The sequence below is a fragment of the Marmota flaviventris genome, chromosome 15 (assembly GCF_047511675.1).
Source record: "Marmota flaviventris isolate mMarFla1 chromosome 15, mMarFla1.hap1, whole genome shotgun sequence".
Lineage (NCBI taxonomy): Eukaryota > Metazoa > Chordata > Mammalia > Rodentia > Sciuridae > Marmota > Marmota flaviventris.
This window is the reverse complement of record NC_092512.1, coordinates 31,877,518-31,902,892: the sequence shown is the minus strand read 5'-3', so window position 1 is coordinate 31,902,892 and position 25,375 is coordinate 31,877,518. Positions and strand designations below refer to the sequence as shown.

The following is a 25,375-nucleotide window of genomic DNA, read 5'->3' as shown; positions in this document are numbered from 1 at the left end:
TGTGGCACAAACCTGTAATCCTCGTGGCTCAGGAGGATGAGGTAAGAGGATCTCCAGTTCAAAGCCAGCCTCAGCAACTTAGTGAGGCCCTAAGACACTTAGAGAGACTCTGTCCCTAAATAATTTTTTTAATAAAAATTCTGGTTAAGCACCCCTAGGTTCAATCCCCAGTTCCCCCCATCCCCCAAAAAAGCCTGGAGTCCATGACAAAATGATAGTGAAATGGGGTAGAGGTTAAGTGTGGAGGGACTTATAGATGCACAGATATAATTCCTTATACTGTTTAATTGTCACTGAAGGGAATGAAATATGGCTAGATAGACACATCTAATGATGATTTTAAAATAATGGATTTTTAAAGTTTAGAGTAGAGCATTCTTGTAGTTAAAGGAGAAGAAAGCAGTTGGGAAAAGGGGAATAAAAACAAGAAAACCTCTTCAGATATGTTTTGAAGAGTGTTACATTAAAATTACATATATAATAATCTTTACCATTCAAACTTATTGTTTTTTTCCTCCTTAGCAAATTCACATTATTTTTTCCTTAAAATTCAGGGTTAGTCTGTGTGTCTCAGTAATCAGCATATATCTGCTCAAAGAGTTTATGAGGAGAGAGCTTTAAAATATCTATGATGCAGATGATAAATCCATGCTTCATATAATAAAGCAAGGCGCTACAGAGCCAAGATTGTCTTATTTTAAGCAGAAAATGTAGCTCTATTCACTTGATGAGTTTACATTATACTTCAGGAACTCAGGCCTCTGTTCTTTTCCTGTTTCAGGGGGGAAAAGTTACATCTTTATGCTTTGTTATCTTGACACAGGCACGTGAGTTGAATGAAGGGCCATTTAGATGAGCATTAGAGGATAGTCTGTAAATTACCACAAAGTTGTTTAGTCAATTAACATAAATCTTTGGGGATTATAAAGCTTGGTGTAGCAACTTCACATGTAAGGTAGAATAGAATTAAATAAATAAAGCCATAGTTCTTTTCTTCCCACAGGCCTCATGGAATGCACTGAGCGCCATCTGCTGGTCATGACTTTCCAAACTATTTTCTTCCCCAAATAGAGATTTGGTAGTGTGTGTGTGTGTGTGTGTGTGTGTGTGTGTGTGTGTAGAGAGAGAGAGAGAGAGAGAAAGAGAGGGAGGGGGCACAAGAGAGACACAGAGAGAAAGCTCATGAAGAAAACCAGAGGGTATTCATGTACTATAAGTATTCCTTATTGCACACAATTATTTTATTATAAACTACATAATAATCATAAAATTTGGTTTTCAAATAATGGATTGAATTTCCATATTTTAGAGTAGATCATCATGAAATTTTTAGATAAAGAAGTAATCATTATTGAAAATTTCTGAATTTTTAAACATTATGACATGAAAATATACATTTAGTGCCAATAATTCTTAAATAAAATAACAAATAATCAAAACACCACATCATTATTTCTTTGTGTATGTTTAGAAGCAGCTAAAACACATGGAAGTTGAATCTTAGTCATCTTTACACATAAATGATAAGTTAAATTGTGTTATAGTTCTTTGTTAGTTTTCATAAAATACCTTCTAAGTCAGTGCACTGAATGCTGGGTTGTGTTCCACATCTTTAGTCCCTTAAAAAGATCTTCATGACCAAAGAATATCAAAGTCTCTAAACTTAAGGTAAGAAAAAATAAAAATGCTTCTGAAAAGAAATATCCTTCACTCTGTGTTTTTGATGGTTTTCGTGTTATTTAAAATCTATGTCAAAATTTTGTTCTAATATTTGATGTCTTTGAAATTCAAGGAACATAGTCACATGCAATTTTGCCTGCATTTCAGGACCTCCATAACCCATGCAGAAAATTAGACCCATTGCTCCCCATTAACTTTCTTCTCCAGAGCAGGCACAATAAGAAACAGGTGCATGCGTGCCATTTTCAATCTCCTATGGAAAGCAATTATTAGTTCTGTTATATTTAACAGTAGATTGTAAAGAAAAATAATTACCTGCAGGAAAGCTCTTATAAAAATGAAATAAAAACACAAACATTAATTTAAAATTATATGTTGTAATAAGAAAACCTAACACAAATTGTCATTCCCCGAATTTGAACCCCAATTACAGGACTTGGCCATTGTTCCCTGTAATACATAATCAGCCCATCGTCTCCTTTAGTAAAATTACTGAGCTCTTACGGAAGAGACACTTAGAGAGTGTCTATGAAAAAAGGAATAATGTGAAAGAGGGAAGATCTGCTGGGCAGCAAAAGAATATATATATATAAAGTACTACATATAGCTTTAAAATTTGAGTCTCAGGCAGTATGTTTAATACTGCATTGTTCAGTTTTATTTTTGAATGAATAACACCTCTTGTGAAGAGACAATTTGGATAAATGTATTTAAAACTTAATAAACTGTATGAAGGCATATGTTGGCTATTCGGAGGTTTCCAGAAAAAGACAATGCATGTCAATTTAACCTCTTTTCCTAGTTTTGTTCTTCTGTGGATGCATCTGGTCAGCATCGAAAGGCCAGGATTTCTTCCAACAAAGGGAGAATTCCTGACCACTTGCAATGACTGATGTTGAAATCTACAGACAGACCTGAGGCAGAACACCTCAGAGCACTTGGGGGAACTAAAAACCAAAGGCATCGCTCTGCAGTGGCAGACTGAAGACTGCGAACTCTGGGGCCTGCCAGCTCCTTGGCACTTGTGCTGCTCAGATCTACCCAGCTCTGCAGGGGCCTGCCAGGCCTCAGCACCCTTGCTTTGGAGTCTACACTTCCCTGGAGAAGTTGAATGAACCTCTCAGAATTTTAAAAAAAAAATTAAAGCAAAACAAAGAAGTCTAATGAAAATAGACAAGCTGACAAAGGAATAGAGAGGTTCATTTTCAGCCTGGTGCTTGGGGGGTTTTCATCAGGATCCTGCAATGGATTTTTGTACTGAGAAGTGGAAAGAGGAAAGAAAGAAATTAAAAAAGTGCCTCCTATGATGAACTTGTATAATTTATTCCTCTGCAGAGCAGCAGGCACAATGTTTCATTTCCCCCCTCCCCCCTCTTCTTTTCCCCTCCACCTAATTTCTGAGCATTCCCAGGCGAGGCAAGAATGAAAATTAAGCATACCCAACACAGGAGTCATAATGAAAGTGCAGAATGCACTCAGATTATTCATAAGCTTGCAAGTTGTGTACTTTGGTGGAGATTTTCTCCCTTCTGCTCCTGATTGCTGATGAAGAATGGTATTTTAATAGGCAGATGGTAAAGACAATTACAGTTAGGGGCTCAGCTGGGAGTTACATCAGTTTATTGCAAATTATTAGTTGATAAATGCTTTTGTTTACAAGCAGAGTCTTAAGCAGCTTTGTAATCAGTTTATCAGCAGCAGGCGAATTTTTGACAGCTCGCCTTTAGGGTGCAATGTCACCTCTTGGCTGGTCATTTCAAATCATGATGGTCAGACAGCCAGATAGTCAGATGAGCTACTTTGGTGCACTAGTAAAAGTTCCTGCAAAGGAATGACACAGCACAACCCAGAGGTACTAACCCCAGGAATGCTGAAAAGACTCCAGGAGCAGAACTTTTTCCTGTTGAAACCCTATGATATCATCTATTTGACTATACCTGAGTTTGGATACCCAAATTGCATACTTTCCAACATATTAGTTCAGGTTTTCCAGAAAGTTTGGAATGCCTTTTGATTTATTGTGTAAAAGTTTCTGCCCATACAGTGTAGCAGAAATCTGGATCTAACCACAATGACACTGTTTACTTTTCTGGAAGAGACTTCATATGCTTCTTAAAAGGGAAAGGAAATTATCTCAATAGGAAACATTTTGTTACAGGAAAAAAGTAAATAAGTACTGTGGAGACCATGCAAGCCAGGAGTTGAAAGGATCTAGGGGATCCATTACAACTTTGAGCCCCAGAACACTCTCTGAGAGAACAGGGTTTACTGAACAGGGTTTAGTGGCTTTACAGGATGCCTTTGATTTTCTTTTCTATATAATGGGACAACAGGACCTCCTGTGTGTCTCAGAACTAGTTCCTTTAGGTTAAGCAGTTGCTCGTATTTCTTTGTTTCTGAGCATGTTCACACCAATATTATCCCTTGAATTTCTGCTACCGTAATAAAGCATATAATATTTGAAATGACAGTTAATTCACAAAATGCTTAATTCGGTTCATTTTCCAAGTACTGAAAGAGGGTGCTGCAAAATAGCACTACCAATATTTACTAAGTTTTTGTTGTTGTTGTTTTGTGGTATTGTGGTGAGGACACAGCTTATAACTTGAAGTGTTTGAAAGGATTCTCTTAATCATTCATAAACAATGAGCCATTCATGTTCATTTACTTTTCACCCAACAAAGCAAGTTCTGTGGACTTAGTCAAACCCAAAATAGTTAAAGAAATAACTATATATAACAACTACTAAAAATAGTCATTTTTTTCATACCTACTCTCCGCTGGTGTTTTATTTCCTAGTATTCAAGAAAATACTACTGAGTTAATAGGGAATAAACTCCTGAAGTCAGAAGGCAGTTTTCATAGACAGAATTAGATATTCCATATCTTGTAAACTATTGACATAGTAGAGAAAGATCTTCAGAAACATGACTTCAGCAGATACACTTCGAGGTTATGTGAAACTTGTAAAAGCAGTATCATAGTCTCAGAAACATGGTTAAGTATCTCTGTTCATTTATTTTCCTGCTTTCAGTTCTATTGCTGTCTTTCTCAACTAAGACCCTACACCATCAGAATAGAAGAATCAGAATTTAAACTGACCACATGAGTTAGCAAAGTTTGTAATTTTAAAGTTGGGTTGACATGAGCTTACTTAAAAACATTTGGTAGAAAACCAGAGCATAATTTTTGATCCAACTTCAACATTCAGCACACAGTATCCAGTCCCCACTTTTCCAGTTCTTAAGCAATTAAATGTTCTATTCACAGGGGAGGAAAGCTGCCTAGAGAAGAATTAAGAATAAAACATCAGATATAGTAAATTATAATTTTTTAACATTAAAAAGCATAGAGTTGTGGGGTTTTTTTATAATCAAGTGAATGGAAGATAAATTATGTATTTGACAAGTAGTTCTGACATTTGTCCATCCCTCTTCATCAGAAAATAATAATTTTTACAAAGTTGGTTCTGTCCTTTGGCCCAAATACCAAAGGAAAATGCAGAGTTGCTGGTTTTGAGTTTGATTTTCCCTTCTTCCAGTAACTGCTAGGTTATTCCAGAGAAATATGTTGGGATTCCAACACGGGAAAGTTGAAGGCCCCCAAAATGTCCTACATTGCCTATATAGTACAAATGAAAAATGTTAAAGATTATTTAAAAACAGGAAAGACCTTTTCTAAAATGCTTTTGATTTATTGCTGCATATTGTGCAGATCTTTATCAATTATTCTTACTCTGTTTTATTCAAAAACTATTGTAAACTCTGAGTTGGCATGTTGCTGCATACAGAGAAAAAGGCATTAATCAACAGTAAATAAACAAGTGCACAGATCTATCTAACAACTATGAAGTAGTTAATACATTTTTAAGCAATTTTATTATAGAAAGGAGGGTAAAAGAGTAGTGCTTAATTATCTGGACTCCTCTGTGCTGGGCTCTCTTTTGATTGTATTAATGAAGCAGCTGGCCCATTGTTTCCCTTTAATTCCTCTATTGTTTTAAGAATATGTCACAGCTCTTTATTCTTTTATCAGGTGCTGTGCAGGAGGATCCACACAATACCACATATTCCTACTGTATTTGCCAAGGCACAAAGAAACCTCTAAAGCGGTTTTCAAAGAAGGGGCACCCATAATTTATAAGTTCTATTCCTTGCACTACTCCACTGTCAAGAATTTCAACAGTATTGGATTTGAATTCATTATAAAATTTGTATTAAGCAATGTGGCTACGTATAGATATATGTCCTATGTTCATGTCTAAGCCCCGAGATCTAGGCAATAACACATGCCATGTTGAAATGGGGCAATTGTTTAGCTTTTAGGGTCTTATTCTGACCAATTACTTTCCACTTATGAAAAAATTAAATTTCAGAAGAAGGAATCGTGCAATTTTCTAATTATTCAGTAAAGGTGAAATAAGTTAATGACAAAACAAATAATTATTCCCCTTTTCTCTGCCTCTAGACACAGAATGTGTGTGTGTGTGTGTGTGTGTGTGTGTGTGTGAAATGACTCATTTATTCTCCCAGAAAATGGCTTTAATTTTACATGAATGTGTCTAGTAGGTACCATGTTTTACTCCATAGGTCAACATGTAATCTTTATTAACTAAGTTCTGGTCATCAATTGACCACACTTTTGCATTGTGTGTGAAATAGACCTTTTCGATTAATGTAAAACTATTACTCTACAGTTTAGAAATCAAAATGCTACAGCAACTTATTATATAGCACATTTTTTTTAATGCCAGAGATCTTTAAGACTGCTGTTCAGTTATACATAATTACTTTTTCTCCAAATGTCTATGAAAACCACCAAAAGTACCCAGGAAAAAAATAATCTCAAGGTCTGATTCACAAAGACTGTCTTTTTCACATGCATGGCTTTTTTCCCCACCTTTGTTTCTTTTTTTTTTTTCCAGTCATATGTCTGTATTTTGGAGGCTGTTGCACTTATTTATTTTTCTCCTGGGCTTCCCAGCCTGAAAAAGATAGTGAGACTTTATGACCTAATCTATAGAATAAAAGTTACTAACTTCAACTTTAAATATCCTTAGAAAAACCATTAGAATAAATTATTATCGTCTATTTCCTTTTGTATTGTTAGGTGAGAGTGTATGGGTTTGTTTTGTTTTGTTTTTTAGCTTAAAATAAAGTTTCACATTGGTATCCCTATCTGTTTGCTTGAGGCTCCTTATCCTTCTGTATATTGAGGCAGAATAATGCAAAATCTGTGATTTAATTGGTTCAATTTGCTATATATTTTTATGCTAAGCATAGGTCCCTATCTTGATGAGCCCACGTAGTTGTGCTAGAGGTTTCCAGCTTCACATTGCTTGCATTTCCTTATTTTTACAAAGCAAGCGTCTATCAATCACACAGATAAATTAGAAAGAAACATGTATAGACATAACACATGGAAAAGATTTTTCAGTGTGCTATGTAATTATTAACCTGATTTTTACCATTGTAAGAAGCCGTGAATTGCAGATAGCATGGACGAAGTTAAATGCTTTTATTCTGGATACATTTTGCTTATACAGAACTCTATAGGTATGGTCGAACAATATAATTGAAGCTTTGTCAGCTCTGTAACCTAGCAACAGATAATACTGTTAGGTTACTGAATTGCTCCTGGTTGACAAGTAGGGAGTATTTTTGTGTTTATCATGTTTGCTAATGATGGGATCCTTTCCAAAAGGCCTGTCTTAATCTTAATTAGAGTTTATCAGCAGAGGTCTGCATGACATTGTGCAGACACTGATTTCATAAATAATAAAAAGTGCAAGTGAAAAATTTGGCAGGATGAGGAGATATTTAAGGCCACTGCTTCTAGTAAGAGGAGCATGAATTTCCAAAATATAATCGAGTTTGAACTGTGACTTTTTTCTTTATTATCCAAACTTGTAGTACACTTCACTGCAGTTTTGACAGCAATTATGAGAAAAATTTATAAGCTTCCTGTTAAGAACCATATCTGTTTGTACAAGAACCTTGATCATAAACATTACTTAGAACAGCAAGTACATGGTTTTTCAAGAATGTCAAGGTCTTGGTAGTTATTCCTTTTATTGAACTTTGAATGTATTTGTCCTTTATTTGTGAAGGGAGTGGAATGTGGGCATGAAGACTTCGGAGAGCTACTATGTTTGCAGCATAAGAGACAGACAATGGCAGAAGCTTAAAATAACCTCCCCATTTGGTAGAAACAAGGAAGGTATCAGATGTGGCTGCTTCAGTGCTTGAAGCCACTGGATAAAGATATCATGTCCAGGCAGTAGGAATGTGATATTTTTCTCTGGTTTGCACAATGATATTTCCACAGTTTTTTTTTTTTTTTTTTTTTTGCGGGGAGGAGTGGGGGGAAGCTGCAATATTGTTGGTCATTCTGAATAAGAAGTCACATTCCTTCAAAATAATACTGAAATATTAACACTATGAAACCAAATGAAATTCTGAACTGTACTCAGTTCTAATGGGCTTCTTCAACTGCGAGGACACTAAGAGTTCTTTGTTTACCCACCTTTCTTCAACCTCTCCCTTGTTATTTCCACATTCTTCAAATGTTAGAGGAAAGGGAATATTCAAAGCTCTCTTCAGTTGTCCTCCTCTGAGTTTCAGAGTGGACATCTTCTTTACCTAATTATCTGATCACTGTGTGAGACCCTTGATCATCAAGAGACTTTATTTTCCCTAGAGTTTCACTCATTCCAGGCCACACAAACTGCACACATTTCCCCCATGCCAGTTATTCTAAACTCTGGAAGTATATTTAGCATCCTGGGGAGCTTCTAGAAAATATTGAACCCACACTTTACTCTCAGAGATCAATTTTATTGATGAGAGATTGGGCCCTGAAATTTGTGTTGATTCAAATCTCTCCAGAGGAATCTACAGTGCTCTCAGATTGCCCGTCAGTGCTCCATGATTATGTAGAATCTTGACCCTTTTTAGTGTCCCAATTTACCATTTAAATAGGGAATTTGGAAAATGCTGCATTAACATTACTAACATTAACTGAGTGCTAAAGTTTAGAAAATGAGTTTCATATATGTGAAGTGCTGAGAACAGTGCCTGGGACATAGTGTTTACTAAAGTGTTAGGTATTTTAATGAGGCATGAGTCACATTAGAAGATAACCTGGAGTCACGTCCACATCACAGATAGTATAAATATTATTCTCTGGATTATAGCTATGTATTTAATAACTCTATATTATCACTATTGACTCTGCCTAATGCAGTTTTAAAAACAAACCCTATTCATTATTTCCAAGTAATTGCTCATTATTCCAACTCTGATCATTCAAATAGGTGCTGTGGAATTAGGTAGTGAACAACAGATGGCGCTATGGCATAGAGAGCACTGGTTTTTCCTACAGAATCTAGAGCCAAACTGTGTTCAAATCCCCTCATGAGCATTTCCTTCACTTTTTCCAGTTCTCTCTATGTGAACAACTGAACAACTTACTAACATTTCCAACCTCATGATCCCACATGAGAATGGGAATAAAATACAAGTCACTTCATTGCTCTGGGGAAAAGTCAGTAAGAAAATGTATGCAAAGCCCTTAACAGAGTGCTAGTGTATAGTTCACAGAATCCACTTAATAAATATGTGATTATTACTATTAGTAGCATATTGGTTATGGGAGCATAAAAATCTGCACAAAACTGGATGATGATGATTTAGAGGGTTTCTCTAGTTTATGGCTGCCATTTGCTATGGTAAATCAGTTTTCCAATATTACATAGTAACCTAATAATCAAGAAACTATCCTTTCTTACCAACCAGTCAAGTCCTCTCTCTAATTCACCTTTGCATCGAAATCAAATAAAAGGTCAGTGATTTCAGGGTACCAGCTATGCTTCATTATTAGCATCTAATTCCTTAAAACACAATCATCTACTCTTGAATGGTGTTGCATTAAAGCAGTAAGACTTTTTGTCAATTAAGCAAATATTATATTGCCATATGTACACCCAGTATCTTCACATAATTCTATTTTTTCATATTAATATGTCATTAATGCAGATTAGAATGTTGAAAATTTTGTCTTTAAGTCTGGTGATATTACACATACTTCTGTCTATGAAAGTCACAGAAAACATCCATTTAAATTCTTTCTGGAAAATTGACAGGAACATGTCACAGGCAGAAATTTGAATCAACAAAATAAGTAGAAACTAAATCATTGAAAAAAATTTTAGATTGATAAAACTACCTAAAATTAATTCAAATGAAAAGAGTAAATACATCACAACGTGGTCAAACTACACCTTAGCCACAGTTTCATTGCACTGGATACATGACTTTTGAGCAGTGGTTTGTTAAAGCAGCTTCGCTTGGTGCTATGATTTGGATGTTCTTCGTCCCCCTAAAGTTTTGTGTATCAGAGGCTTGGTCCTTAGGTTGTTGGTATTGGAAGTGGTGGGACATTTAAGAGGTAGATCTAAAAGTTAGGATTGTGACCTTAAAAGGGATTTTGGGACCCCAGTCTCTGCTTGGCTTCCTGTATGGAGCTTTGACCTCTTCTTTCCACACATGTCCTACCGTTTATCATGGAGACCTTGCACACACGGCACAAAGCTATTTGGATTTCCAGCTTCCAAAACTATAAGCTAAATAAACCTCTTTTTTCTTTTTAAGTAGGCTGCCTCAATATTTCATTAGAAAATACAAAACAGACTAATATACTTGGAAAAACAGGAAAGGATAAGACCTTCGTTTTGTTTTACTTCAAATCATCTCATATCAGAAACACCTTATAAAAGTTATATTCATATTCTTAACTATAGCTAAAAATTATGCAAATATTCTAGATTCACCGAAGATATTATTTAGGGAAAAAATAGTACTGAAGTTTGGTAAATTGTGGCAAATACACATAAAGTTTCTTATCTTAATCACTTTTAGTAACATTGACATGACCATAGTTGTGAAACCATCACCACCATCCATCTTAAGAACTTTCCAACTGAAACAATAGTCCCATTAAACACTAACTCCTCTTTCCCTCCTCCCTCTGGCCCCTGGCAACCATCACTATTCTCTCTCTGTCATTTACAATATCCTACATGCCTCAAGTAAGTGGAATTGTACAATTCGTTCTTATGTTATAAGCTTATTTAACTTGATGTAATGTCCTAAATGTTCATATGCATCATTGCATGTATCAGATTACCTCCTTCTGAAGTCTGAATAATGGACCAATATATGTATATACCACATTTTCCTATGTAGTTGCCTATAAATGGATCCTGGAACTGACTTCATATTTTAGTTATTGTGAATAATGCTAATATGATATAAACCTGTTGTGTTCAAATATCTCTTTTGATTCTTTTAGGTATAAACCTAGGACTAAAATTGGCTGAATCATAATAATTATATTTTTATTATTTACTAAATCACCATGCTATACAATTTTATATTCCCTTCAATAGGGCACAATTATTCCTATTCCTCTACATCTCCACTAACACTTGTTATTTTCTGTTTTTTGATAATGGTGTAATGTAATGCCTTATAATTTGTTTCCATTGAACATGAGGTCAATTGGTATATGATACCAAAATAACTAAATGTCAACAGACAGCATTTTTATGCCCTCTGATTGCTTCTTAATCAAGATGAATACTGCATTCCACACGATTGTGAATCAGAGTTGGCAGCTTTACCCCAGCTCTAAAAAGGTAGAGTAAGCTTTCCTCCTCAAACCCATACATGTTGCTAGAAACTAGTTCTATTTGAAATTGTATTTCTATTTTCTATTTCTATTAAACTATTTCTATTTCTAATATCTAGTGGATGCACCCTTGATCTTCTTTTCTGAAGTGAGTTAGATGCTTCCAGTGAAGCATGGATACATTTGCTCATTGAATTCATCAATTTATCTTTTCTGGTGAGATTTCTTTCATCTTGGATTTAGCAAGGAAGTTGGAAATGAGGATGGTAGCTCCAACCAGAACCAAACCAAAAGGATAATACTTAACAAATATAAAACACTTACATGTGGGTGCTCTTCTTTGGCTTTCACATTATTCACTCACTAAACCCTTTAATAATACTATAGGTTGAACATTTTTTATCATTATCCCTGTTTTCAAGAATGAGAAAACTGATAGGTAGATTTAGTTGGCAACAATTTCCAAATCAGTTAACAAGTGACAGGGCCAGAATTTGCACTAAGCAATCTGGCTTCCTTGCCCATACTTTTTGCAAATGGGGTCAGCAATCACACTTCAGTGACTTTATTTGAATCAGTCATTGAAATTATAATACTTAGGCTATCTCACCCTATAATGCTCCTTCAAGTTATATATTCTAAATGTATCAACTGAAAAGCTCAACTAAACCATTTCAAAGAGCCAACCCTCGATTTTTTGTAGTGTCATTTGCTTGGATCTCATCTAATCTTTCCAAAAATATGCTCTTTGTATCTTTTAATGAACTTTTCCCCCTGCTTGCACACTAAATATCAACATACCCCAATTTCACTTCTTCTTGGTTTATGACACATCGGTGTGAAGAGCATTCACAGTCATTTAGAATGTGTGAATGACTTTCAAAATATTCTTTTTTCTTCAACCTATATGTCTGCTTCAAGCTCCAACTGCCTTCTAAATACATTAACCCAGAAGCCTCTTAGATCTCTCAAACTTTCTAAATATAATTCAATATTTCCATGTGCACATGGACCTTGGATTTGTAAGGACAAAAGTCAAAGCTGGGTTCTACCGTGGACTGCCTATGCAGCTTTGGGAGTTATTTAATTCTTCCACCCTTCTGTTTTCTCAATTCTAACGTGAGGCAAACATCATATATCTCAGAGAATAATTAACATAATTAAAAGGGATGAAGTACTTAAACCACCTGGACTATCAGATCCAAAGACAGTGCTCCTAATGAATAAATACCACAGTGTGTCGTTGTTGTCTCTGTAACACTGATTGTTCACACACCAGCTTAGTTCCTCATTAATAGCATCACCACCAGCTTGTTCTCCAGGACAAAACCCTTGGTGTTTTGTCAACAGCTTCCTTTCTCTTGCTCTTCTCAGGAAATCACACTCTTTAACTTGTCTCTTGAACCTGGCTCTTTCCTCCCTCACAATTTACAATTCTCACAACTGAAAATAGTACAGTAGTCTCCAAATGACTACCATGTAACTTTTCCTACCCATACAGTTTCCTCTCTCTCTACTAAGAGGGGAAAATAAATTCACATTGAGCATGTGCTTATTCGTTCAAATAAATGTATATTGTCTCTCCATCTTGAGCCCATGCAACTGTTCTTCTCTTGCATTCAAAGCCCTCTCATCCTACTCTAAGCTTTTGGTGAGAGGAAACTCTGATTTGTACCAATTGCCAGTTCCCATGGCAAATGCTACAACCCTCACCATGGCCAACTTCAAGCTATCAGTGTGATGTCAACCAGCAGTCCACTTTCCACTCTTGTGGTACAGAACAAGCTGCCTTCAGCACCCCAGGTCCCTAACCCACCCCTTTCTCCTCAGACTCTAAGTTCAAGGTTCATGACCAGAAACAGTCAGGCTTCTCCATAGTTCTGTTCTTGCATACATACTCATTTCATGGCCAATAATGAAGCACCTGCTGGTTCCTAACTACACATATTATTTATTCTTCCAGAGCTAATAAAAAGTTTGCTTTGGATGTCTCATCAAATTCCCCCAAGAAGTATCAATTACTCATTTCCCTCACATTTTCTTTAGCATTAGAGCACGACCTCATGAATGTGGTGGTGTAATTTATCTGTTTGTGTGTGTGTGTTCTCATTGAGTAGCTGTGTGGGAAGCCACAGAGACCAGCCTGGTACACAGCAGAGAGTTCATTTCCTTGAATCGCTGATGAATGAATGATTTAAAAGACTAAACCCTAAAACAACTGACTTCCTCATCAAGCCTACTTGGTACATTGTTGGTCCAATTCTGTTTTTTAAATGATATGTTCCAACTAATCATAAAACTAGAGATAAAGTGGTAAAGATGATAAAATATGAAACATTATTTGGTACATCTGAGAACTCAGAAATGTATTACAATTGCCAGGTTGTTTAATAATGTAGGAAAATCATTTTTGTTTGCCTTTCTTTGCACTTAATATTTTCAATCTCATTTATTTTTTGATTCAAAATTTAAGCATAAATGTTCTATTGTGCTGCTACATAATTGACTATGGTGATAAAGATTACCTACAAGTAGAGTGGGTGCATTTCTAAAATCCCTACTTCTCCTGGGTACTGAGCCAAACTTGTCGTGATTTTTATAAAAGGGACCCAAAACTTGATTTACCAAGAATGTGGATTTCATGATTGAAATCTAGTGACTCTGAAAGGCCATGCTATAAAGTCAATCTGAATAGTGGTTCTTTGCTTTGCCCTCCCCACCTCCTTATTATACAGATTCTCTTAATAAACTTTAGCTTCCATTTCCCAGAGGAAAGATTAGGTGCAAATGATTCCCTTGCCTGCAGCTGTAAGTAGTTTGGATCTGTGTGCACATCAGAGAAGGCATAGCATCTAAAAGCAGAAGATGTCTGAGGGAAAATGGAAATACCACCCTCATGCTTCGATTCTCATCTGATTCCACAGGGAGACAGTTTCTAACTTCTAATGCTTGGAGTTAAATAAATCAGTGCCGAAATGCATCTGTTTTATGTAACTGTGGTAAACCTGTATGCTCTCTGACACATTAGTTTCAAATTGGGAAAAAGAAAAAGTTGTTTTCTAGTATTTCAGTTTTGTTTGTGTTTCACTTTGAAATTGTCTCACAGATTTAAGGACTATAACCCTAGTTTTTAAATTATTTTTCACAAACACACACTGTTACTGATAGTGTCTTATTTGCTTATTTTTCCATCCTTACCATCCAGCTTAATCAATGGCTTTCGTTTCTCTAAAGCACCACCCTGGCTCTCCTGTGCAACTCTCCATGTCATATGCTGCCATTATCTTCCCCACTAGATTTTTACCACAAATTGTTTAACAAGCATGATCTTAGAAGGTGGAAAAAATGAAGTGCAGTTGAAAAGACAGTTATGCTGAAAGACAAACAGAGCAATATGACTTATCAAAATGGGTACAATTTTTTTTTTTTTTTGCTTAATGAGTACAATATACAGCCTTCAAATATATACACAAAGGGGGAAAAAAGCTTTATAACATATCAAGTATGCCACATTATTTCAGACATAACCGTATAGGATACATATCTAGGCCTGAGAGTGTAGATAACAAAATATAAGTGCTTTGCCTGTCTAAACATGTTAAATAAATGAGCATCCACTATCGCATTCCAATACATTAGAAGATGTACTTGCATAGTTAATTTTTCTTTTTAATGCACCACACATGATCATTTGAAATGCGGAGCCAGAGTATATCTTAGTGTTTGAAGACAAGGTTCTTTTCATTTAAACGAATCTTTATTTAAATAAGCCTTTTTGAAAAGGATCTTTGGCATATCTTCTTTTCAGGAAGTCCAATCAGGGTAAATGGAGATAAAGAAGCTACATTATAAAGAATATTCTATAAGATCACTCAGGCAAAGTAAAAAACAAAACAAAACAAAATGGCAGTCATACTCCCTAGAATTTCATTTTAATTTCCTAGATTTCAGATTCACTTGTTCTGTAGTTTCAGGTATCTCTTATTGATATAATATTGATAGAAAAATATATAATATAGAAAGATGGATGGGAGAAGAAGGATAGAGAGTTGGAAAAGTAAAGAAAGAACTTCTTCCCTGAGATATAAAAATAGTACTTTCAGTGCTCTTCAGAAATCAATTTCTGCAGATGGGTCCCTACCATGCTGTTTTTTAGGCACTATATCAATATAATAATGCAAGGTTCATGATCAGGTAAGACCACAAGGCAGACAGTTGACAAAACTCAACAGATGACACCTATATTTTAGTCTCTCCTACTCCCAGTCAATAAACAATTCAAGGAATCCAGTTCTCCACAGAGCTGGGGAGCACAGCTGTGGTCTTGACCAGACACCCTACCCAGTAGAAACAGATGTGCACCACACCAGAAGGTGCTCTTGACATCACCCCAGCCCACAGCAGGCTGGAGAGTCCCATGTCTTCCTCTTCCTTTTTTCTTCTTAATAGGGGGTCAGCTTTGGTGCACAACGACGAAGGCCATCTCTGAGGGTGAAGAGCTAATTGCCTTTGTGGTGGATTTTGACTCAAGGCTACAAGCTGCCAGTCAGATGACTCTCACAGAAGGGATGTACCCTGCACGCCTGCTGGACTCAATTCAGCTGCTTCCTCAGCAAGCGGCCATGGCTTCTATCTTGCCTACAGCTATTGTCAACAGTAAGTGCTGAGTGCTACAGCCCAGCTTTGGGGAGGTGAGGGGTTTTTACGGGGGGGGGGGGGGGGGGGGGCTGATGTCTGATGACAGGCAACCCAGGGACAGACATTTTTCCCCACTATTGTGGCTTTATTGTATCTGTGTGTGTATGTGTGTGTGTGTTTCTGTGTGTGTGCATGCACGCGCACACACACGATTGTGTGAGATTTATACCCATAGGAATACAGAAAGAACACTTAAATTCAACAATTTCAGGTTGGATGTTGGATTCCTAAATGTCACACACATAGATAAACTGACATTCTAAACTGGCTGAATAATATTCAGGGCTATTTAGCTATGAGAAACCCCGTAGCTTTCAGTGATGTTTCCCTGGTTGAATGATTGTAGTATTCTTTAGGAGACACAGAGTTAAAAACAAAAACCAAAAAATGCAAAACACCCATCAAATCTGAATTTTATACATGAATGGAAAGGAAATATAGCTTGGATAATTTTTTTAAAAAGGAAATAAAGAAAAATATATGTAAATTTTGAATATTTTATATGGGAATTTGAAATTATGCTCTGGCAAATTTACCTTTGTAATCTTATGTTGTTAAAATGAATATTGAATTTAGTTTGTATTCCTTCAATACTTAAAGTGGTACTTCTTCTTTCCTCCCCCCCGCCCCCAGTACTGGAGATTGAACCCAGAAGCATTTTCCCTCTGAGCTTTCCCAGCCTATTTTTAAATTTGATTTTAATATGATCTCCCCAAGTTGCCTAAGCTGGCCTTGAACTTGTGATCCTCCTGTCTGAGGCTCCTATGTAGCTGGGATTGTAGGCATGTGCTACTACTCCCAGCCAAAGTGGCACGTTATATGATAGAAAACCAGTAATATAGGAGTCCTACAACCTTTGTTTAAGATAAATCTCTTTCTGTCAAGCTTTGTGAGAAAACATGAGTAGCATTCACATTTAAAAAAGAGAATGAATACTAAAATAGGCAAGCTAAAAAAATACATTTAATCAAAAATATCCTTGAAATTTCCTGAGGCTCTGATGTAGAACAGAAACCTAGAAAATGGTAATGACATCTTGAGATGGCCAAAAATAAAATATAGAGGCTAGAGAGATGAGGACTTCAGTGATAATTATTTTTCTTACTTTGACAGCATTCTTTAGAGTAAATAAATTCTCAGATTATTCTGAAATTGCTATGTATCCAATTAATAGATTAAGTACTTCCCACCTAAGCTAATATTATTTAATTTCCTTAATGTAAACGTAGGTTTTTGTTTGTTTATTTGTTTGTTTTACTGGATCTTTACTTTGGTTCTAATAGTGCAGAACTTGAAACAACATTTGCCTAATGTGAATTTGAGGCAAAAGGATTTTATTACAAGGGACTTTACATAACCTTATGTTATTGGGAAGTGCCAATATATGTAATATTTCTTAGAACATTAATTTTAATTATCTTTGAGAGTCTACCATGTTTGCTCTTGGTAGCATGATAACTACCAATCTCAAATAATTCAGCATAGATGCATAGTTTTTTGTTTTTTGTTTTTTGTACCGGGAATTAAACTCAGGGGCACTTGATCACTGAGCCACATCCCCAGCCCTATTTTGTATTTTATTTACAGAGGGAGTCTCACTGAGCTGTTTAGCACATTGCTTTTGCTGAGGCTGGCTTTGAATTCCAGATCCTCCTGCCTCAGCCTCACAGTCCACTGGGATTATAAGTCTGTGCCACTGTGATGGCTGCAGAGTATTGTGTGTTTCATTTTTAAATTAATCATTTAAACTCATCTTGCCTAAATGACACTGTACTAAACTGTCTCCTCCTCAATGGTGTAAATGTAATTAACTGAGGAGAGATGGGCTAAATAATAAATAGTGATAGTATAAAATTTGAGATTTTTTTTTTGAAACTTTATTCTGTACTTGCCTCTTTTGCCATGAGGCATTATGGAAGAGTATTTAGGCCTAGATTCCCATCCCACTTGAACCACGTATGTGATCAAAGACAATCACTCAATCCTAGTTTCTTCACCTATTATGAGGGTTAAAAAATAAAAGGAGAAACTTTCCATAAGTGAAGGCAGGAATATTACATATCACAGAATGACTTGACACAAATGAAAGGATGGTGCACTGCAACTCAAATTCTGTCATCTTTCACTTTAGATTACTGCACTTTAGATTATTGCCTCCTACAGGTCCAAAGTCTTCCTTCCAAATTCACAACCTTCAAAACTAGACTCCGCTGCTATGTTTCTATAATTCTCATTTTGTCTGTCAGTCTCTTACTTAAAATTATTCAGTGAATCTCCACAGTCATTGGATAAAATCTAAACCTCAGAGAGTCTGCAAGTTCTCTTAAAATCTGTCACTGCTTTGTACAGTTTCTCCTTTCCAGTCCCCTGAGAATGCCTTTTGCTTCAATAGCATCTCAGCCTTCATCCAGACTTTTTCTGGGCTGTTCCCTGGATCAGGACCATCCCAAAGTTTCTCTCTATCTGAGTAGCTTCATTTCATCCTTCACACCTCAGCATAAGCATATCATCATCTTCCCTCTAAGTCATTCTCTTTTCTCCTCCCACATCCAGTCCTCACCCACAACAACCTAACAAGCATCTCTTTCCATGCCCCCGAGCACCAGAGCACCATAAGATACCTCCACTGGAATAGTCATCAGACTGTAATGTAACTGTGTCACCACTTGTTTATCCATCCCAGGAGACTGTAAGCTCCTTAATGAAAGCTGTTCAGTCTTTTCTTTTGTACTCAGCCCAACATAGACTCTGGAACATCATAGGCACTCTGTTATTATTGAATGAACATGTGATGTCAGGGCTTGGAACTGGGTCTATGTTTGGTCTAGTCATCAGATATTTACCTTTAAGCCAATCAAATAAACCAATTTGCATCACTATTAATGAATGAATATTTTCCAAACCATAAATACAACTTAATATTAATATTTTGTGCTTTAAAAAATGGAATCTCCTACAGTAGTGTTTTATTTTTTAACTTTATTTTTATTGGTTCTTTTTATTTATACATGACAGTAGAATCCATTTGGATAAAATTATGTAAGCATGGGATATACTTATTCTAATTAAGACCTCATTCTAAAGCTGTCAAATGATTCCTATATGGAGTTTCCAATACAATAACATGACTGGGATCCTACTTAGAATGATATATATTGCATGTTTGTATAAATATACCAAAATAGGTTCTACCATCATGTATAACTAAAAAGAACAAATAAAAATTACAGTACTATTTTCTAAAGCCTTGTCCCAGACTACAGAACAACATCCAAGACGGTACTCCTCACCGTCTGATTATCTAATACAGAACCTGAGAACAGACTTCCATGAAAGATCAAACTAAATGCTGCTTTACTCTTGGTTGTCCCCAAATGGACAGTAGCTAATGTGTCTCTACGTTTTTGCCTGCAGAAGATATATTCCCTTGCAAGTCCTGTGGAATCTGGTACCGGAGTGAGCGGAATCTGCAAGCCCATTTGATGTACTATTGTAGTGGGAGGCAAAGAGAAGCTGCTCCAGTATCAGAAGAAAATGAAGACAGTGCTCATCAGATTTCCAGCCTGTGTCCCTTCCCACAGTGCACCAAGAGCTTTTCAAATGCCCGAGCTCTGGAAATGCACCTGAATTCACACAGTGGTAAGGGGCACTTTTATTTCAGTGGTTGCTCTAGTGTATTCTATTCTTTCTATACATACATACATCTCACCTCATTTTTTTTATCTATCTACCTCTCTATCAATCATCTATTCATCTGTATGATCTTTTTTACTGGATCAATAAGTGTTATCTTATGTCATGGATACTCATGGATACTTGATGGATTTGAGTCTGATTTCTTTTCTAACACCTACAGTGCTCAGACTGCAGGACAAATCATTCTGCTTGTTCGGTTGAGGCAAAACAGCATCATTTTCAAAAGAGGGTCTCAATACCCTTTGTATATTGTCATTAACACTCACAGCTTCAAGTCTTTGTAAACTAACTATAGTGTTTCCCATATGGTAGGGAAGAAATGGTAAGTACTTTAAAATAAGTGCTGCATTGAAATAAAGCTGTTATTTTAATAGATACAATTAAAATCACATTCAAGGAAATTAACTTTGAAATATGGATCTGTAAAATGTCCTTGACTTCCAAAGTGTGCACTGTTATAGCTTAGTTTATTTTTATGACATAAAGATACTTTTGGTGCTGTTTTTAAATTCCTTATGAAAAATAAGTTTTTTAAGCTATATCTTAACAGCAAAGTGGCAGCTATGCTCATTTATTTTAGAATTATATGCCAACTATCATTAGTTTAATCTCATAACATCCTAATTCTCAAATTTTACCAAAAAATTCAAATTAATGAAATTTAAAGAGTCATATTTTCTTTAAATATTTTCAGGTACATTTCTGGATGGAACATACTGGAGTTTGGGAATCACAGTTCTTCAACACTTCATACAAATTTGTAGGATACTTCTAAGTAATCTATTTTCACTTAGGTTAAATAGTTTAAAAACTGAAATGATGACAATTCTTTTAAAAACTGGCTCCTACTTCCAATGTTCTGACGCAGTGTAAACCTTTATCTCTGCACCTACAAAAGTGTTTCCATTTACCCTTTCCCTCTCCTTACCAATGAGTTGTTTTCACACAGGGTTGGCAGAAACAGGGTGGTTGTTTCCACTGGTGACTAGTCATGCACAAAACAGAAAGAATAGCAATAGAGGGTCTTTTCAGCTAAATTGAAAAATGAGTTTGGGTTTAATTAAGGAGTAAAGGATAGTAAGCACCCTTATATCACTGTAAGGCTGGATACCGTTGCCCTACATTCAGCTTATTAATATAAAAGTCAATTCTCAGTTTGGAGTGCAGAGAGGATTAGTCAAGTCCAGTTTAATCATATGAAGCCAAATGGAAACTACCAACCACAGTCCATGGTGATATTCAAAATATTTAATAACTGACTCAAGAAAAGGGCAGTGATCAATCAGCATAGATGCGAGTCCAAAATGACCACATTAGTGTACTATTACCCTTCAGCCAAATATTAGCCCTAGATAGAGCTAATCATGTTCAGCAAAACTAGTGAACAAGATTTTGGATTTATACCAAAGATAAATTAGTAAGTAATTAAGTACTTTACCAAGTGGTTCCTATTTTAATTCTTTTGAATGGAGACTATACCTAATGTAGTATGTTACTTACACAAGAGTTTTCAATAGCAACCTAATGTATACTCCCTGCGTCCTAATGTAGACTATAATAACAAGAAGATTATTGGATTAGTAATTATCGAACCCAAGGCTAAGGAATGGCTCCATCACTTAATAGTTTGATGACCATAATCAGTTCCCTTAGCTTCAGTTTGTTACCTGACTCATGGAATAGGGATAGTGACACTTATCCCATTTCTATCCCATAATACTTATGGAAGTGCTTTGGAAACTATCAAGTGCTATTACTCTCTATTGTGTCATAAGAAAAAAAGTTAATATCACAAACAAAATTCTGACAGATTTCAATTTCTGTTGTGTTGAAGACACTAGTCATTAGCAAGATTCCTGTGATTATGAAACCAACACGTGTGGTTCTCAGTGTTTTTATTTTATGTGTCTCTCCAGGAGTGAAAATGGAAGAATTCCTGCCCCCTGGTGCTAGTCTAAAATGCACCGTCTGCAGTTACACTGCTGATTCCGTGATCAACTTTCACCAACACCTGTTCTCCCATCTCACTCAAGCTGCCTTCCGATGTAATCACTGCCATTTCGGCTTCCAGACTCAGAGGGAGTTGTTGCAGCACCAGGAGCTCCATGTCCCTAGTGGAAAAGTTCCCAGGGAAAGTGACATGGAGCACTCTCCAAGTGCAACTGAAGACAGCTTACAGCCAGCCACAGACTTGTTGACCAGAGAACTCCCGCAGACCCAAAAGGCCATGCAGACTAAAGATGCGAGCTCTGACACTGAGCTGGACAAGTGTGAAAAAAAGACTCAACTCTTTCTCACTAACCAGAGACCAGAAATACAGACTGCAACAAGCAAACAAAGTTTTTCATACACGAAAATTAAGTCTGAGCCCTCTAGCCCGAGACTCGCCTCATCTCCAGTTCAGCCTAATATTGGGCCTTCGTTCCCTGTGGGCCCTTTCCTATCTCAGTTTGCTTTCCCCCAAGATATCACAATGGTCCCTCAAGCTTCAGAGATCTTAGCCAAGATGTCTGAGTTGGTACATCGGCGACTGAGGCATGGAAGTAGCAGCTACCCTCCTGTAATTTACAGTCCCTTGATGCCCAAGGGGGCTACTTGTTTTGAGTGCAACATAACATTCAATAATTTGGATAATTATCTAGTGCACAAAAAACATTATTGCAGCAGCCGCTGGCAGCAGATGGCCAAGTCCCCAGAGTTTCCTGGTGTTTCAGAAAAGATGCCTGAAGCTGTGAGTCCCAATACTGGCCAAACCTCTATAAACCTTCTCAACCCAACTACTCATTCTGCTGATCCTGAGAACCCACTTCTTCAAACATCCTGCATCAATTCTTCCACAGTTTTAGATTTAATTGGGCCAAATGGGAAGGGCCATGACAAGGACTTTCCCACTCAAGCCAAGAAGCTCTCCACCTCCAATGGTAGTGATGACAAAATTAATGGAAAACCTGTTGATGTGAAAAATGCCAGTGTCCCTTTGGTGGACGGGGAAAGTGACCCAAATAAGACTACCTGTGAAGCTTGCAACATTACCTTCAGCCGGCACGAAACGTACATGGTCCATAAACAGTATTACTGTGCTACACGTCACGACCCTCCACTAAAGAGGTCTGCTTCCAACAAAGTGCCTGCCATGCAGAGAACCATGCGTACTCGCAAGCGCAGAAAGATGTATGAGATGTGCCTACCTGAGCAGGAACAGAGGCCTCCGCTGGTCCAACAACGATTTCTCGACGTAGCCAACCTCAGCAATCCTTGTACCTCCACTCAAGAACCCACAGAAGGGCTAGGAGAGTGCTACCACCCAAGATGTGATATTTTTCCAGGAATCGTCTCAAAGCACTTGGAAACTTCTCTGACGATCAACAAATGTGTTCCAGTTTCCAAATGTGACACTACTCATTCCAGTGTTTCCTGCCTGGAGATGGATGTGCCCATAGATCTCAGCAAAAAGTGTTTACCCCAGTCTGAGCGGACAACCACGTCTCCCAAAAGGCTGCTCGACTACCACGAATGCACTGTGTGCAAGATCAGCTTCAATAAGGTGGAAAACTACCTGGCCCACAAGCAGAATTTCTGTCCAGTCACTGCACATCAGCGTAATGACCTGGGCCAACTGGATGGCAAAGTGTTTCCGAATCCAGAAAGTGAACGGAACAGCCCTGATGTCAGCTATGAGAGAAGCATAATAAAATGTGAGAAAAATGGGAATCTGAAGCAGCCTTCCCCCAATGGAAACTTATTTTCATCCCATTTAGCAACCCTGCAAGGCCTAAAAGTCTTTAGTGAGGCCGCTCAGCTCATTGCTACAAAAGAAGAAAACAAACATTTGTTTCTTCCACAATGCCTTTACCCTGGAGCAATAAAGAAGGCAAAAGGAGCCGACCAGCTTTCTCCCTATTATGGCATAAAGCCCAGCGATTATATTTCTGGTTCTCTTGTCATCCATAACACTGACATAGAGCAGAGCACAAATGCAGAAAATGAATCTCCCAAAGGCCAGGCTTCCTCAAATGGATGCTCAGTGCCGAAGAAAGATTCTCTGCCACTGTTGCCCAAAAACAGAGGCATGGTCATAGTGAATGGTGGACTGAAACCAGATGAGAGGCCTGCGGCTAACCCACAGCAAGAGAACATTTCCCAGAATCCTCCGCATGAAGATGGCCACAAATCTCCCACGTGGATCTCTGAGAACCCATTAGCTGCGAATGAGAATGTCTCGCCAGGAATTCCCTCAGCAGAGGAACAGTTGTCTAGTATAGCAAAAGGGGTAAATGGCTCCACACAGGCCCCAACCAGTGGGAAATATTGCCGGCTGTGTGATATCCAGTTCAACAACCTTTCAAACTTTATAACTCACAAGAAGTTTTATTGTTCATCACATGCAGCGGAACATGTCAAATGAGCTAACTAAATAAATTAACATCAGTCACCTTTGGTACCAGTGTTTAGTATGTTGTTCTAACCAGTCCAGAAAAAAAAAATAGAAAAAAAAGCTGTTTGAATTACATCTGGGCAATCAGGAGATAATTCATTATGGCTGAGTTGAAGACTTAAGATGTAATTTCATTACAGTCCATTAGTAAAGTGTATTATTGGTGCCATTTTCAAAAAAAAATTTAATTTATTTTACCAGCAGTATTCATAGCTGTGGTTATGTTATTTTTTATTTAAAAACTTTATATTAAAGTCATTTGTAATGTTATTGTATAGTTATTGTGTAGCACATATGGTTTGCACTGTATAGTAGCTTTTAAAGAAAATAGTCACAAACAATACAGAAAAGCATTTTAGAAATAGCTTCAAAAGCACTTGTGTATCTTGATTTTTTCTTATATGCTGTTGCAGATATATGTATATGCTAAAATATAACTTGCAAAGATGTTCTAAATACACATGCTATAAGTTCGCCTTAAGATTTCAATTCTTGGATAATCAGGCTCCGTTTGCACTTTATATTTTAGCAGATACAGTCTCTTAGTCACTAGGCTTTGCATTTGTATGTAGCCGTATGTTTCTGTCCATTTTCTTAATCTTAAACATGTATGTTAAATGAAGATGGCAATTTTTTTCTTGTATAGTACTTGTATTTTCTTTCGCTGATGCAGCTCTGTCTCAATTTTTAAACCTTTGCTGTTAAATGCAATACTTTATAAAGAATGAACAAAATTACTGGAAGCAGTATTGTAATGAGGTAGTATTAATCAGTTTTATCTTTTGAAAGGCACAGTCTAAATCGAAACCCTAAACTCAATGCTGCAAGTATGAATTTAATTCATATATAAGATCTATTTAAATATAAGAGTAGCAATACTGCACCTGGTGATCACAAAGATAATGTTCTACTTCTGATAGAAATAATTTCTCAACAAATGTTGTTACTATGCATGTATATGGATGGAATAAAATTCCAGATTGTTGGAGAAGTTTGGCATCCTTTTTTAACCTTAAGTACCAAGGGAAATTATTGAGGATTCACCTGTCACATACTAAATAGCAACAATTGAAGACCAATTATAAATTCTGCCACCAGATTAATTACTCTTGGTGTTACATATACACACAAACTGACTCTCTCTCTCTCTCTCACTCTCTCTCTCTCCCTCTCCTC

The 25,375-nt window shown here is 36.7% G+C and overlaps 1 protein-coding gene across 2 annotated transcripts in view; it reads left to right on the top strand.

Annotated features, from left to right (window-relative positions):
• Positions 1–25,166, top strand: part of Zfpm2 (zinc finger protein, FOG family member 2) — a 428,623-nt gene extending 403,457 nt beyond the window's left edge. For both annotated transcript variants that reach the window (XM_027949357.2, XM_027949350.2), the window contains 3 exons: positions 15,820–16,026; positions 19,483–19,707; positions 21,681–25,166. In XM_027949357.2, the coding sequence (XP_027805158.2) occupies positions 15,820–16,026; positions 19,483–19,707; positions 21,681–24,169 (2,921 nt within the window). In that variant the 3' untranslated portion in view covers positions 24,170–25,166. The remainder of the gene's footprint in view (positions 1–15,819; positions 16,027–19,482; positions 19,708–21,680) is intronic.
• The last annotated feature ends 209 nt before the right edge of the window (positions 25,167–25,375 follow it).